Source organism: Parasteatoda tepidariorum, chromosome 3 (assembly GCF_982258835.1).
Source record: "Parasteatoda tepidariorum strain Cologne lab strain chromosome 3, Ptep-v5.0, whole genome shotgun sequence".
In the NCBI taxonomy this organism is placed as follows: domain Eukaryota; kingdom Metazoa; phylum Arthropoda; class Arachnida; order Araneae; family Theridiidae; genus Parasteatoda; species Parasteatoda tepidariorum.
Genome location: NC_141757.1, coordinates 82,335,221 through 82,352,768, shown reverse-complemented (window position 1 = coordinate 82,352,768; position 17,548 = coordinate 82,335,221). Strand labels below are relative to the sequence as shown.

At 27.3% G+C, this 17,548-nt stretch overlaps 1 protein-coding gene across 6 annotated transcripts in view; it reads left to right on the top strand.

The window, feature by feature from the left end:
- Positions 1-17,548, top strand: part of PolQ (DNA polymerase theta) — a 120,465-nt gene that overhangs the window by 80,899 nt on the left and 22,018 nt on the right. For 5 of the 6 annotated variants that reach the window (XM_087159678.1, XM_087159676.1, XM_087159677.1 and 2 more), the window contains exons 4-14: positions 85-142; positions 914-1,191; positions 2,694-2,850; positions 5,924-6,020; positions 6,104-6,465; positions 7,613-7,768; positions 7,943-8,155; positions 10,598-10,737; positions 10,816-11,005; positions 13,202-13,353; positions 15,671-15,995. In XM_087159678.1, coding sequence (XP_087015804.1) covers positions 85-142; positions 914-1,191; positions 2,694-2,850; positions 5,924-6,020; positions 6,104-6,465; positions 7,613-7,768; positions 7,943-8,155; positions 10,598-10,737; positions 10,816-11,005; positions 13,202-13,353; positions 15,671-15,995 — 2,128 coding nt within the window. Of the gene's footprint in view, positions 1-84; positions 143-913; positions 1,192-2,693; positions 2,851-5,923; positions 6,021-6,103; positions 6,466-7,612; positions 7,769-7,942; positions 8,156-10,597; positions 10,738-10,815; positions 11,006-13,201; positions 13,354-15,670; positions 15,996-17,548 lie in introns of those variants that run through there. The other variant, XM_016063006.5, reaches the window with a different exon arrangement.

Genomic DNA, 17,548 nt, shown 5'->3' with positions numbered 1-17,548 from the left:
ATTTACTATGTGTGTATAAAATGATTTGTTGTAATATTTTCATGAGTTTTGCAATATATTTTAATATCAGAAAACTCTCACCAGGTCGAATCGTTTACAAAAGATTCTGTGCAAGAAGATGCAAATATGTCTACATTGGATGGTATGTTATAATTTTGAAGCTGCAACAATTTTTATAGAACAGTATTAAATTTTTAAAAATTTTTACTATTTAGATTGTTGTTATTGAATAATAAATTTTTGTAAAAATATTAATTTCTAAATTTTTATAATTTAGCAACAAACGTGTATTGTTTTACTGTTTCTTATGGTTATATTTCGTAAGAAACTGATTTTGGGAAAAATATTCGTGTGGTAATAATTGAGAAAATCAATTATATTAAGAGCAAAATTTTTTTTATATTAACCGTTAGTATAAATTGATTTTGAGATGCAAAACATATTGCTTCTTTTCCTGAACAAACACAAGTCAATTTTTGCTGTCAAATATTTTAAATGTGTCAAAAAATTTATTTTTGGAGAAAAAAATCCATGCATTCTTTTTTTTATTTCATTAGAGGTTTTTGATATTTAATTTTTTTAACAAACATTTGAATAAGATTTTTAAAATAAATAAAAAACATAATTCCCTCTATCTAAAAATCAAATTACCATGTGAAATCATTCACTAAAAAATAATAGTATTTTTAAATTAAGTTTAAATTGTACTACAGGTTTGCATAAATTATTCAAATAATGTCTAAAATAATTAAGTTTCTGTGTATTTAAACATTAATCTATTTTTTCCATTTCTTTTAAAAAATGTTATTAAAAATTGTGCCCTAATTGACCTTATAGAAAAAACAAAAAATTTATGCAATATATCTTATTTCATGTCACCAGGCATATAGTTACGAAATATTTTTCAATTTAGAAAATTACTGCAATCTGTCGAAATGGAGACTGCCAATTACTATTGTGGAGGCTTATAAACAGAAGAATATTGAAACAATGTTTCAATGGCAGTATGAGTGTTTATCTATGAAAGGAGTATTAAATGGCAAAAATCTAGTGTTTTCTGCTCCTACCAGTGCTGGGAAAACATTAGTTGCTGAAATTTTGATGCTTAAAAACGTTACAGAAACTAAAAAGAAAGCTATAATGATTCTGCCTTTTGTTTCTGTTGTAAGAGAAAAAGTTCATTATTTCCAGGTAAATTTATTATTATTTTTTTAATTATTCATTTGATTTTAACAATATGTTATAAGTTATAAAAATGTGTCTTCTTTTCTGTCTGCCTTCAAAACTATTCAAAATTTAAAGAATAATTTTTTTTTGAAAAATATATATTTTGCTACAGTCTGTTTAGTAAACCAGTTAATTTTTTGTCATAAAGTTTGAAAGTAGATCCAAAGTTCATCAAAAGATGGCACTTTGAATTGAAATTGGAAAGAAAAAAAACTATAAAATTACATGTTTAAGATAACTATCATATTTAGTAACAATGAAGTGCAGCCAAAAACAAAACTTACAGATGCTCATGTAAGTATTTCATTTGGAACTGTCTGAATAAACTATTAAAACTATGTTTTTTTAAATGTGTGGCAAAAACATAGTTTTAATGGCTTTTTCAATTGGTCTTGAATGGAAATGTGTGTCTTATTTTTTAAATTTAATGAGAAAAATTAACTTGTTTCCTAAAAAGAATGCTGTAACCATATGTTTCTATTACCTTCCATTTGTTTAATTGATTTTTCAGATTGTTCGCCATTTTCGAGACACTGGTGTGTGTATATATATATATATATATTGGTTAAGCTATACAACAAGTTTGCCGGGCTATTCTTCAGAGACTTGAAAAATTAACTCAGCAGTTGGAAAATCTTGGATATATATTTTTTTTAAAATTTAAAATTAAAGCTCTGAACTCTGAAAATCAGTAAGTTTAACGTGACCATTGTCAGCTTAGTGCTTCATTAATTACGATTCATTTATTTTTATAATGTAGTTTTTGCTATTCTGCTTTTTTATCCTTGTGCTAATGTAATTTTTTTTATTTTAGTCACATGAGATAAATAATAAGCAAATATTTATTTTTGCGTGGGACTGTAGTTTTGTCCTTGGCATGGCCTATATACACATATTACTGTGGACTGAAATCTTCTTAAAATACTCTTGAAAAGTCGAGAAATTTTATTAGTTTATTTAATTAGCAATCATGGTTCATGAAAAAAAATGAACCATGAACCTTACAAAGACACCTAAAAATATTGTGAAAGCCTTAATTATTGAAAATGTATTATATACATAGAAATAGTTAAGTACATTGGACACCTTATTTTTTCTCTTAATTGCTCAAATGATTTTCTATTTCATTGTAAATACATATTCATATACATTTAGATTATTTACTCCATTCAAATAATGCTTTATCTGCCTGATGTATTTTTGTAGAATTAAATTTTTTGTTTATTTTCTTTGAAGAAGTTTATGCCATATAGCCGTTTCAGCATTAAAATTTTAAGTTTTATATTTCCACCATGTAAAAGTACTTTTGTTTTTTTAAATATGTCATACTTGAAAACTGTTTCTTTAGTATAAAATTGTGTCTAAAGAAAATCTACGATTGATTTTAAGTGAATCATTCATGTACTGCTTTTTAGATATTTATTTTTCATTTATTTGATTATTATTTATTTAATTAATATCTTTAGGATATGTTTCAAAATGCTGGCATTGTTGTTGACGGTTATATGGGTGCTCACAATCCTCCCGGTGGTTTTAAATCAGTGGATATTGCAATTTGTACCATTGAAAAAGCTAACAATCTTGTTAACAGACTTATGGAAGAAAAGCGTTTGAATGAACTCGGTATTGTATTCTTCGATTATAATATTTTATGTATTGGCAGATTTATATGTTTGTATCTGTAATTATAATGTTAAATTGTCCAGAACAGTATTAAATATGTTTTAAGTATGAAATTTTTTTCAATATTGTTATTGTATATTGTTATTAATATGTTATTTGAAATGCATTATAAGCATGCAAATACGAATTATAAGCAAGAAGGCATTATAAGCTTGCATATTATTTGTACACTTGAAAGGTACTTGAAATTTTTGCAATTAAGTTTTTCAAACTCTCAAAATATTTTGAATTGATGAATGAATAGGGTTTCATCTTTTATTTATTGTTTTTATTTTTCCTGTTTTATTGTAACAGTAGAAAAAATCAAGCTATTTTACAAGATTAATTTAACACTTTCACAATGGGGATTGTGAATGTATGCTTATTGTTGAGGTGGTCAGTCTCTTTAACACCTACCTAAGGCCAAAGTTTTTTTTTTTTTTTTTTTAAGTCTAAATCTATGAAATTATCAAAATATGAAGAGATTCTTGATTAATGTGGGTAAACAACATATGCTGTATACGTATTTTTGATTTTCATACTGTATTTACTCAATTTTTTTCTTGTATAAATATATTTTTACGCCTAAGGCCAGAGTTTTACAGGCAACTTAATAGGTTTTGATCACCTAAATCGGTTGCTTAAAATTCTTTTTTTGTTTGAAAACAGGGATCGACATACAGCCCTTTATTATAATCCTTGCACTTGAAATAACTCATTTACAGTTTTGGAGGATTTTTGTGGGAATGTGAACAAACGAGGCATCATTATCTAACTTTTTTTTAAATCTACAAAATCTAACTATCAATTGAAAACTGGACTTCAAATGTTCTCATAAAGCTCATGATACGAAAAAATTTCTTTCCTCTTATATTTATAAAGTTAAAAACTGCAGTGTTTTGTTACCTGATGAAAAACTTCATTTGCTTCAAAAACATTCAAATTGGAAATAACAATCAAAGCATGTTTCAAGTGCTGAAAATAAAAAAGATGTTCATTTTCAAGACTTGATAGGTGGCATGAATGAAAAAAAAAGTGATTTGAAATGTGAAACATAAAGTTGCCAATGGGAAATGGAAAATAAAAGTGGGAAACAAAACTAGAAATCCAAACGTCATCAATGAAGAAAAAAGAGAAAAAACAAAACTAGAAAAAAACCATAGGGGCTAACCATAGGGGCACTGCAAATCGGGGTAAAATGCATTTATGTGCAATATGGAAAGGTAGTGAGAACATAACCTTGATAACAAGGGAATCAACATTTATATGAATAAAACAAGATTAGAGCATCAAGATAAATAATCCAATAGCTTTGACTTAAGTTACAGCATTGTAAAAGTTACTGCATATATTGTTTCGGCAATGAAGTATTGTTCAATGATTTTAAGCATTTGTGTTTCAAAATATCTATTAAAGATTTAAAATATAAAATTTAAAAATTATGATTTTTTTTTTTAATGACAGAATTTCTGTCCGCTATTCTTTACTTTACAACCAGGTGTCTGTTCATTGCAAATTTACTATCGTTTAGTGGCCCCTTCACAAAGTTCTAAAATTCTCCTCTCCGTCTCCTAAATTGTTTTTTTGTATCCTCATATAAAACGATGAATCCCGGGTCAATTATGCATTTCGATTTATAATGGAACCCTCCTGCAGATTGCTATTACGACGTAATAGAAAAATTCGCTTCCCAACCGGTTTGTAAGAAGAGCGCTTTTCCTCCTCATTCATGGCAGATAGCATGCCGAGATCCCGAAACGCCAGCTGCTCATTCCTTAATTGAGGTGGAAGAAAGGGCGGTATTACTATGCAAACCCTGTTCTCATTGCAATCTATGGAAAAGATGAGCTTTTCCACTAGCTATCTTCTGCAAATAGGTAACACATATTTTGTCAGATAGTGCGATGTGGTATGCCTAACTGGTCGCTTACGTCATATCAAAATGGGCTTTTTTTCGCAGTTTTTTAAAATGAAACGATGATGCTCTCCCTCTATAAACTTTACAGTTTAAATTCGGACATTATTCTAAGCATTCAAACATTATCTTAAATATTATTGTAAATTCATTCTAACAGACCTTTATTTTTTTTCTCTGTGAAACTTTTTCTGTATGACCTAGTTGAAATGCTCTCATAATGAAAATAACTTTTAGTGCTAGAACTGTTAAATGCATGTTTTTATTAAATTCAAGTTTAAACTTAACTATGGACAATGATTTTTGCATATTTTTAAATTTTAATAGTTTTAATCCCAAAATTTTACAATAGCAAAATCATTTTTGAATATATGGGGAAAAATATGTAGAAATTTACCAGTCATGAATGATTTTTACTTGTAGTGACAATTTTTGAAAATATTTTCTTACTTTGCTGTATTTTTGTCTTGATTTTTTTAATATAATTTTTAATTTTCCCAAATTATGTCTAAAGTTTCACAAAATAGGGCTAAAAAAAACCAGGAAGTCCTTTAACAGCAAAATTCCGTTTCTTTTATAGCATTTTAAATAATTAAATTTAATATTCTATTCTAGTTATTATACTTCATCTCATACAATGTTATGTTTCAAAATCAATTTGACTTTACAAACCAATAAAAGAAAAAGTTATAATGAAAACAAATTCCCATTTTTTGCAAAAATTTGTAATTTACATACATTTTTGCCATTAAAAATAAAATACGCTTGTTAGGAAAATAGCTTTAATGCAATTTAAATTTATATTATTAAAATATGAGTAAAAAAACTGATGAAATAGCTTTATTTTTCAGTGAAGGAAAAGAGAAACATTTTATTACTTTAACCAGTTTTTCTTTATTGTGTTAGGATGTTTATTTTTTTCTTTTTTACGAAAAAGAATTCAGAAACTTAAATTTTTTCAAACATTTCATGCTAATACTTTTTAACTGCACAATTTCTATCCTTTCTAAAATATATATGAAAAAGAACAACTGTGAAAATATATTTTTCTAATATTCTCACTCTGAAATATTTTTTTATTGTGCTTAGCTTAACATTCGTCATTTTATAATTTTTTAGGCATTCTAGTTGTGGATGAGTTACATATGCTAGGAGACTATGGTAGAGGCTACCTTTTAGAACTATTGCTCACCAAGCTTTTATACAATTGTAAGAAGTAAGGAGACATATTTAAAATATTTTTCCATATAATACTTATTAATCGTCTATTTTTAATTGCTACAATTTTAATTGTTTTAGGAATAACATAAGTATTCAAATCATTGGAATGAGTGCTACATTGCCTAATTTAGACGTTTTAGCATTTTGGCTCAATTCTGAGCTATATCGTACGGATTTTAGACCAGTCCCTTTGCAAGAGAGATTTAAAGTTGGCAATGTTATTTATGATGCTAAAACTAAAGAGGTGTGTCGAGAGTTGAATCCTGGGAGCTTACATTTTGCAGGTGATTCTGACCATTCTGTTTATTTTGCTCTTGAAACAATTGCTGCTGGCCATGGAGTATTAATATTTTGTCCTTCAAAGAATTGGTGTGAAAATCTTGCTACTAGTATTGCAAAAGCAATTTTTAACATTGGACGACCATCTGCTACATCTGATGGTAAGTTATAATGTTTATAAATATTAATTTTACAATAATTATGTTCCTGTGTACTATCAATGACAGTAGTACTAAAATTAAAAATAATTACAATAAATAACAGAATTACAAAATCCTGAATTAGTAGCCATGTAGATATATCAAGAGTGTAAATTAAGAAAATTTAAACACTGAATCATAGAATTAGTAATTATAAAATATAACTAGCCTACATACATTTTCACTGGTATGTTTACAAGTATTAGTATGATTTAAAAAAAAAGTTTAATAAATTTATTTTGAATGCAAAATTATAGTACAATGAATCTGTAATACATAGCTGCCAACTCTACTAGATTTTTCAGTAGACTACTGGATTTTGACAGTTTCTCCTGGTCTACTGGTTTAATTAAAATTCTCCTTTTTTTCGGGTCAAATTTTCTAAAATTGAGTGAGTTTCCTTAAAAAAAATATCTATTTAAATAGAATTTTTGTACTGATTATTGCTTGCTAAAGTATTTAAATAAGTATTACTAATACATAATGAAACGAACCTCATTTATGGAAATCAGTTCAAAACATTTTTTGTTCAAAAATGTTCAGTTTATTTTTATTCAGAACTCTCTCTTCGAATTAATTAAAAAAAATTTTTAACTCTCTTTGATAAATTAAATGCTTATTAATATTCGAAATTGTGAGTAAGCATAATGCATAACATTTCAAGTATGTTTAATGTCAATCGTAACTAGAAAATATTGCAATTTTTCTATTTTGATGACTGTAAAAATCCTTAAAATACCCTATGTGTAAAATATTCAGTTATATCAACAATTATCATGAAATTTATATTATTTCGTAAAATCTACTGGATTTTTTCCTATCCATGTTGGCAGCTATAGTAATATCTCAATTATCCTGAAATATGCTGATTGACATAGTATTCCTTTGCATTGTTTGCTAGTCTAGAGGACCATTGATGATAATTTTATGGTGGCCCTTCTCACATTTTGGTGGACTTTAACTAACCAACAATAGTTTATTTCAAGCCTTGTGATATTTGAATTGCACATTTTGAGCCAATTTATCATCCAGTTATTTAAATACATGAAACACTTTTTTTTTAAATATTTTTTTTTTTTTACCATTCTTAATTGTTCAATTTTTATAGATAATCCACAGAAGGAAAATATGGGCAAAAAATTAAGGGAGTATTTAAAAGGACCTCCATTGAATGATATTTTACAACAGCTTAAAAGTTCACCTGCTGGTCTGGATTCTGTACTTCGTTTAACAGTGCCATTTGGAGTGGCTTACCATCATGCAGGTAATCAGATTTTGTTTTTTCCGTACTTAAATATTTGTTTCTGCGCTATGATTGCATATTTTAAAAAGGTTTTCAAGAAAACATATATTAAGGGTAGTGGTTTTGGAGCAGTCTTTATGTATTTGTTTAGGAAAATTATTATAAAAAAGTTATTGATTTTTTTTTTTTTTTAAGGATTAACATTTGATGAACGAGATATTGTCGAAGGTGGTTTTAGGCAAGGTATTATAAAAGTTTTGGTTGCAACTTCAACTTTATCCTCAGGCGTCAATCTTCCGGCCAGGAGAGTTATAATTCGTTCACCTCTGTTCTGTGGCTCTCCAATTGATGTATTAAGCTACAAGCAAATGGTTGGAAGAGCTGGTAGGAAAGGAATTGATGAAGAAGGTATCTTAGCAATTTTTTTTCTTCTTGATAACCTTTTTTTTTTCTTCATTAATTGTTAACTCCTTATTGAAAAGTTGGTTCTTTTGTTGTCAAAGCTTGAAATTCATTTTTTCATGGTGTGTAAAATTTTTATTTACTTTTGAGGAATTCAGAATAAAAGCAGCAGTTAAAATCTAAGAGTTTATCATATCTCAATTCATTTGAAATTTTGGCATATGAAATGTATTAGCATAGGAAATATATGGCTGCAAGGCAAACTTTGGCACAAAAAAATATAAATAATTTACTAATTTTTGAACACAAAATACTTAGAAAATTTATAGCTCAGTTAACTAATAATTATTGGAGAATATTAAGTAGCGATGAACTGGAAACTCTGATCAAGCTTAAAAACATTGCAAAATTCATCAAAGCACAGAGGCTTTTGTAGCTTGGTCACATAGAGAGATCACATGACAGCCGGGTGGTAAAGGCCTTGCATTGCTGATATGTACTAGGCTAAGAGGCAGACCGCAACGATGAATGGATGATGTCTTAAAGGAATAAAGTAATTTATAAAGAGGAAGAAGATGCATCTTAAATGCATACATGCATTTGGCAGGAGTATCCTTTCATACATTCATCTTGAAATTCAAGATCAAATTAATTACATTTAAATAGCACTTAAACTCTTGTGTAAAGTTTATAAGAAGACAAACATTTATTTTGTGATGCTTGCATATTTACAAAAAAGGAAAGAGAAAAAAATTTCTTTTGATTAAAATAATTTCTAAGTTTAGTAAGAGAAAAAAGACTTAATCAAAAAACAGTCTTTCCTTATTTCATTCATGTCAAGTAGATTACAATCATGATCTCAAACAAAAATAGTTCACCCTAGTAATTGAAAAGGTTTATATGTGCAGTGTTTCAACAATAGTTGATTTCTTTACATGCAAATTTTTCCTTACATCTAAGACCTGAACAAAAGTTTTATTGGTACTTGTGGCATGTTATCAAAAACTACTAATGATTACAGTTAGTCTTTTCATTTTAAATATTTCTTCAACTTGAAAAATTTTATCATGTTAACCTATTTTTTTAGTAAATTAACTGATTTAAAACTCATAAAAGTTAATCAGCTATATATTCAAGGTGGCCACCCACCTGGAATTATCTGGGAATTTTTTTGTACTGGAAAAAACCTGGAAAAATCAGGGAAATTTGGATAGAAACCTGGAAGAATCAGGGAATTTTAGCGAAAAGCTGGAAATTTTTTGTGCAATATTTTTTTCACTTTCACTCATTTAAATTATTTACTAATTTTCTTAATTTAAATTATTTTATCCATTATACCCCCATTTTTTAGACTGAAATGTATTGTCAAACAGTTGAAATGTCATTAACTTAGCAATACTTTGCTTGCATCAAAATTTGTTTCATTATAACCCTGTTAAACTAGAGTACCACATAAATTTCTCCCTTGGTTGCAAAAGGATTGTAGAAACCTTTGACTTCTTTGGAGACTATGGGACTGCAGTTTAGGAAAGGCAAAGATTGTGGTGAAGGTGGAAGAAGGGTAATATTTGCTTCTGTTTTTAATTTCCATGTTCGACACCATTGAATTACCCAATTGTAAAGACAAAAACAATTGACTAATCTAAACTAAGAAACCATGTGGTTAGATTGAAATTCTTTAAATATTTCTAATACGAAAAAATATGTTTTTCTATAGAATATGTAACAAGAAATTTGACAATTTTGCCTTTATCTCTTAAAATAATAATGCTAATTCAAAACAAACAGCATTATTTAAACATTTGACTTTGGATAGTGGTTTAAAGAAAATTATATCAATGTATTTTATAAAGGGCACTGTTTGGATCAAATACAGTATAAAATGGCTCTATATTGAAATTTAAATAAATATAGAATTTTTTTGGTGTATAATCCCAGGGAATATTTTCTTTTACTTAATGAAAATATTTTAAACAGTACTTATCCTAGGTTTTTTAATAGTACTTATCCAAGGTTTTTTAACAGTACTTATCCAAGGTTTTTTAACAGTACTTATCCAAGGGTTTTTAACAGTACTTATCCAAGGGTCACTCTGTACTTGCTATTTGGTACATTTTGTGCAAAAACTACTTAACAATTTAAAAAAAATTTTATTCATTAAAAACAAAATATTCTGCAATAGTAAACATATTTTCTTCACATCCATTCAATATGATATATTGAGAATAGCATTTTAAATAAAATACTTCATAATATTGACACTTTTTTTGTACCCACCTACAATTAATGATTTAAAAAAATAGCACGCTGACCTGAAAATTTTAAGATTTTCACTGGAAATCCTGGAAAAATCAGGGAATTTTGAAATCTGATTTGAGTGGCCACCCTGAAACACCCTAATTCACAGTCAAGAAAAAAATCATTTTTTCCTGATTTCCTTATTTTTAGGGGAAAGCATTTTATTGTGCAAAGAAGCAGAAAAAAAAGTAGCACTTTCATTAGTCAGCTCAGAATTGAGGCCAGTCAGATCTTGTCTTATCTCTGCACAAAATTCTTTGCATTCAAGCTTAAAACGTGCATTAATTGAAGTAAGTTTTACCTTTTATTTTGTTGCCTTTTTCTCAAAGTGAACTGTTGCATATTACTTAACTTTTTTTTCTTATTAGGTAATTGCAAGTGGGGTAGCAAGCACTCGTGATGAAGTGCTACAGTATGCATCTTGTACATTGTTGTGTGCTGCAATTGCGAAAGAAAGTGAGGATAGCACTGATAACACATTGGAAAGTTCAATTGATAAATGTTTAAATTATCTTGTTGATAATGATATAATTTTTAAACATGAAGATTTAGGGAATGGTAATTAAAAGTTTTATTAGTATTGAAACCTCTAATTTGTACACCTTTGTTACATCATACTCCCTTGATTATTTTAATTAAAAATGTTTAAAAAAATTATTTTTTCAAAAAAAAAAGACTTGCTTGTAATTGTTTAATAAAATTTGTCTAGTTTTAAACTTGTGAAGGTATTATATTTTTGATATTCTTCAAATATTTTTGCTTGTAAAAAGGATATCATTTAAGGAAGCCTTTTATTAATCAACTTGTTCATTGACTAAAAGAATCTTTGTATTACTAATTAAAAATAGTTTAAAAGAATTATTGCCGTTGCCTGTCGAAAAACGTAATCGTAATAAAAATGTAATTTTGAAGTAGTCAATTTAAGAAATTGAAAAATTTTAATTTTTGATGCACCATATTTTTAATTTCATTAACAATGTTTGTGAAAATTGTAAGTCGACCGTCTAATAATTATATACAAGTTTCAAGCATAAAGATTTACCTACAGAATTCATTGTTTCAGACATTTTCGGTAATTGTATGAGAAAGAAACTCCATTAACAATTAATTATTATGAAATTTTTATGTTGATTCATTCAAGGATCATAAGCTTATTAATATTTTCAGCAAATGCAGTAGCATAAACTTGTTGAGTTTTGTTTCTTAGTTTACAATTATCGATTTGCCTCTGTCATCAGATTTTAAAAATGATTGTGAACAATAAAATAATGTCATAGAATTTTTAAATGATATCCACCAAATTACTTTTCTGCAAAAATATTAGGCAATATGTTCCCCATGCTTTTGTTTTAAGATTATTGAATTCCCACTTAAAATTATTAAGTAAGTCTTAAATTTGATGGCAAAATTTTTTTTTATTGGTATGAGAGAGCATTAACTAATTAACTAATAAATGGTTAATTTTTAATGCAATAGTAATATAAAAAATTTCTGCATGTTGATCTATTGTGAGTTGTTCAGTGTTCTATTAATAAAATTATACTGAAAACTGTTAAGACATTCTCTTCTAAACAAAGTTGTTCTGAAATTAATAGTATATTTTATTATAATAAAATTTGCCTTTATACTTATATTTTAATACTCAAGCAGAGCAAATTATACTTTTTTTAATTTGTCATTTGTCTTTTAAAAAGTAATCTATTCAATAAATGTCCTCATTTTTGTCTTGAATTTTTTGAAAAATTTAGTCCCGATTTTCTCTTTAGCCCACTACAAAGTCTGCATTATCCAAGCAATATCTGTGTAAAAGATTAATATTAAATATCTAGAATTTATATTTTCAGTATATCAAGTAACCTTGATAACTTTTAACATTACTGTCTTCATGCTTAAAATTTGTGAACTTGTTTACTCAATGAAGATAAATGTAGATTTACTCAATGAAGATAAATGTAGGTCCGAAATTTTAACCTTTATCTATTACCATTTCTAAGCCATGATTACTTAAAAATGTAAATAATTGCGAATTCTGAAACTGAAATTTCTAATTTATAACTTTGTTGAAAGCCTAAAAAGCAGCCAAGTTACTAAATGGTGTTTAAATGTTAAAGCAGTTTTGAACAGTTTTATGTACTGTGCTCACTCAATTAGTAATGCTCTTTTAATGCTTATTTTTCAAAAATGACGCCTTAGTTTTTTTCATTATGACATGGGTTAGCAATTCCCCTTAGTTTAATATTAATTAAAAACACTATGTTAGATTTTGAATTTAAAATAATGAGACAAAATTTTTTTCTTGAAATGATGCTAACTTTTAAATTTTTGTTTTTACTTTTTATGTAATCATTTTAAAAGAATGTTATGCAAACAGGGTCGGATTAACCTGTAGGCACACTAGGCACGTGCCTAAGGCCTGCGAAAAACTTGGGAGAAAAAATTTTTTTGACAAAAATAATTTAACTTTAAAAACAGCAAGTGTATTTTGCACAAAATTATGAAGATACAAATAAAAATATAATATTTTTCGGTAATAAATTATTTTGCAGATTCTTATGATCTGATATATTACTTTTTTTGCGATTTTTGGATTCAACGAAATCTTGTATTATGCTGTCGATTTCCATTTTTGAAAAGAGGGAAGGAGGGGAGGGCCCAAAAAACGGCTATGCCCAGGGCTTACGAAAGGTATAATCCGGCTCTGTATGCGAAGGAATATTCTGTAACCGCAAAGTAGATTTATTATTTATTTTATAGGTTTAACAAAAATAACATACAAACCAAGTCAACTTGGAATGGCTATGCTTGCTTCTGGTTTTTCACCTGATGATGCTTTGAGAATTTTAAAAGAATTACAATTGGCTCGTCGAAATTTTGTTTTAGAAAATGATTTACATATTTTATATGAGGTAATTTGAAATTATTTTCTCATATTAAATATTTGAAATAGCTTTACAAACTTCACTGAAAATTTTTTTATTGACTTGTGTCTATAAAATTATCTTTTTGAAATATATTTTTGCTTATAGCATTGATTTGAAGAAAAAAATGTGAATAAATTTTTCTGAAATACTAATTTTCTGATGTTTTTAACAAAATTTGACAAGATTATTTCTCATTAGAGAGAACTATCTTCCGTAACTGTATAGGCTGATCTTTGCAATCTGGTTATTTTTAAGACCAACGCATACCAAGTATGGAGTTCTAAGTACTAATGTACTAGCGAAAAAATTTGGAAGCAGTTGTGAGTCACCTAAATTATCTAATCAACCTTTATTTTCTATTTCAAAACCCTGAAAGGGGCAGTTCAGGTGAAACTGGTGCATAAATATCAAACAAATAATTTTAATCTGTGCTCTCTATATTTTTTTCATTTCAGTTTTACAAATAATACATAGAAAATAGCCTTTGGGAAGAAAGGAACACACTTAAATCTTCGCCTTCGGTTAGTTGAGCTAAAATTTGACCAGAAATTGCCTCAGTTTGATAGCTTTTTTGTATAGTTAATTCATATATCCAATTCATACTTTGCTGAAAGCAAAGTAATGAAGAATAAAAAAGGCAGAAATCTGCAAAATGTAATATACTAAAATAAAACTTTTTACTATTATACGCAAAAAAGGGATAATGCAGTGAGACCTCTCGGGAGCGACCACTCTCTGTTCCACAGTAAAATGGTCATTAATGGAGGTTGGTTGTTCTTTGGGATTACCTCCTTTGTCTTCAAAATGTTATTGAAGGTACATGATTTTTTGCAGACGATTTTAATTTTAGTCACTGTCATTTTTCTTGTGCAGGAATACCACTTGTGTTGAAATTATGAACACCGGATTGATGAATAAAACTTTGCGTCAATAAAAATGACCCATAATTATGAGTAAAAATAAATTTACCAATTATGAGTGATAGAACTATTTTAAATAAATAAACAAATATGTTTTTTGTTTAAGTTTAGATATAATTTTATGTCAGAAAAATTAGCTTTAAAAAGTTTAGAAGAAGTAGTAGTTAGTTCAAGTGTTTGTTGAAGTAGTAGTAGTAGTAGTTGTTAGTAGAAGTTTGTTCGCTTGAAAGTTTTTTTTCTTCTTTCCAATTTAACTTTCAACTTTAAAAATAAATCATTGATATCATTCTTTTTAATGCTCTCTAACTACTTATTCTCTTATACTCAACATTTGTTGATCTTTTTCAGAGATCTTTTAAAAAAGCTTTATAAGTAAGAGCCACTCACAATATTTTAAATTTACTAATTTGTTTTGTTAATTTTTTATGTTTCTTTATTTGATGTTTCCCACATTTGGTACAAAGGTTTGCCAGATCGCTGGGAGAGGTTTTAATGGTCTCTCTGAAGGGTTTTCTTCAACACAAAGTCTATGGAAAAAATTTGCTGCTTAGTTTCGTAAATTGAAGTGGTTGCTGCACAGAGGTGGTCATTCCTGGAGCTTTCACTGTATAACAATAATGCAACGCTTGCTTTCTTCTGATTTTGTAAAAAAAAGATAGTGTTTCCAACCAACAGTACAGTTATATCATAGAAATTTTAAAGGGTGAATTAAGGGATCATCCACTAAATTACTTTTCTTATAAAAATGTTAAGCAGCATGCACGCTATGTTTTTGGTTCAAAATTATTGAAACTCTCCTTTAAAATTAATCAATTAAGGAAGATTTGAGCTTGATTACAAATTTAATTAAATATTGATATAAAACTCATACTGTTTTGTATGTATTGATTCAAACTATTGTGACTGTTTAGTGCTTTATAAGTAAAGTTACTCGAAACTAAAGTTACTCGAAACTATGAATATTTTCTATTCTGAATGAAATTAAATCTAGTATCTAGCAAAACTGTCCTATAAAATATACCTTTATAATATGCAAATGGTGCTATTTAAATTTGTTAGTTAGCCGTTTGCCCTTTTTTAAAAATAGTCTGTTGCATGTATACTAGTGTTCTCCCTAAGCATTTTTCTTAAGGGCGGCCCACCTTGCCTACTCTTTGATCCCAATAAATGTGCACTTTTTGTAAAAATGCCCTGCCTTTTTTATTCTTAGGAAGATCTCTGTGTATACTGTTTGAAAAAATTTCATGATTTTTTAATTTTTTTTGGCCTGTGTGAATTTAGATTACTGTTACATGTTTATGTTATAATATAATATTTACAAATATATATATGTATATATACTCTAAAAAATTGTTCTCTTTGTTTTTATTTTACAAATGAAGGTGACTCCTCCGTACCTCAGTGATCAGATGGGATCCTTCAATTGGATGCATTTCTTGTCTATTTGGGAGGAGCTTCCCGAGGAATACAAAAGAGTTGGTGAATTAGTTGGTGTTCAAGAATCCTTCATAGGGTTAGGCGTTCAAGGCAGGATTAACAGAAATTCTCCTAAAACTGCACAAAAAGTTGCTATTCATCAAAGGTTTTATGCAGCATTAGCACTAAATGATCTCATTCAAGAATTGCCTTTGTCTGTAGTTTCAGAAAAATATGATTGCTCTCGTGGTATCCTACAGTCTTTGCAGCAGTCCACTTCCACTTTTGCAGGTATGTGGATATTTATAATCAATGCTAGACTTGTATCATAATTATGTCCCGACATACAAATTCGGGTTTAATTTACAGAATTCATTTTTATCTTGTGGCAGCAATCATTTTTTTTTATACTGCTCATCAACTAAATATAGAGATTCATTTATTAATATTATGTTGCAATCAGTTAATTTAGCAATGGAGTATAAATAGTTAAAGGATATATTCTGACAGAAAATTATAAGGTGTCAAAAACTATACTTATTTATGTGCAATTTGTTGTGAATTTAGGATAATCTAATTTATAATTGTAATATGCAATTTAAAAATATCTAATTTTTTATTAGGAATTTACAATTATCTAATTTAAGATTATCTATTAAATTATCTAATAAAATTACTTCTTATATTAAAATTCATGTAATTATGAAACTGATAATTGACTCAACTTATGGCAGGAAGGTAAGAAATTGTTTCAATGTGTTTATGTCCCCCCCCATGCACCTGTTCAATTAAAAATTGCATAAATAATTACAATATATTAATTATAATATCATATCATTGTTAAGTTAATAGTATTTGAAATTGGTGTGACATAATATATGAATCTACAATGTGACATACTATATCATTTCTTAGTAAGTTGAATGGTAACCACCATTATCGACATAAAGTAGTAGGTATTGACTAAAATATGATATTTTTATGTTTAAAAAGCATTTTTTTCAACAACTGTATTCTTGCAGCTAATGCAAGATATAAAAAATTACTCTAATGCCAGACAAATGCCTATTTTATCACTTACTTTTGCTTCACATGTTGTAGAGTATATTTTATCCAAAAGGAACCTATTTCTTCCAGAATACTGGAAAAAACTGAACAAAATGAAAGAAACAGGATGAAATAGAAGAAATTAAAAGTGACCATTATAATTATTTAGCAACAGATATTACAAGAATACCTTAAACTTAAACAAATTAAATTTAATATACCAGAAGGTTAAAAATTTTTCTCATCAACTCATTAAAGAGATTTTTTCACTAAAAGATATTCTTAATATTTATTTAAGTTTTATAAAGAATTTTAAAATCTATAAATCATGTTATTTAGGAGTAAGTTTAAATATTTATATTTGATAGCATTTGATTTTACAAATTAATGTGCCATTTGTAATTCTGTATTTAATATGTGATTTGTATGTAAGTAGTGAATAATATGTTTACTATGTAATTTTTAAATTTGTAGAGTTAATAAAATTTTATTATGATGTTATAATAGTTATTTATAGAATTATAAAATAAGGTTTTACTGTACTCATTTACATAAATGACTTCTGTTGTTTTAATTTCTTGGGAAATTTCTTAAATAAATTTTTCTTTACAATTGATGTTTTTTAGATTTCACACATTTAAAAATAATATATTAAATAGCTTGGAAATTAGTACTATTATTTAAGCTGGGTTGCAGTCATAATCTATTTTTTTAAAAAATGTTTTAAGTTTAATATTTCTTTTTGAAAAAGGTTTTTTTCCATTTCTTTAACTTGGATTAAAATAAATCTATTTCTC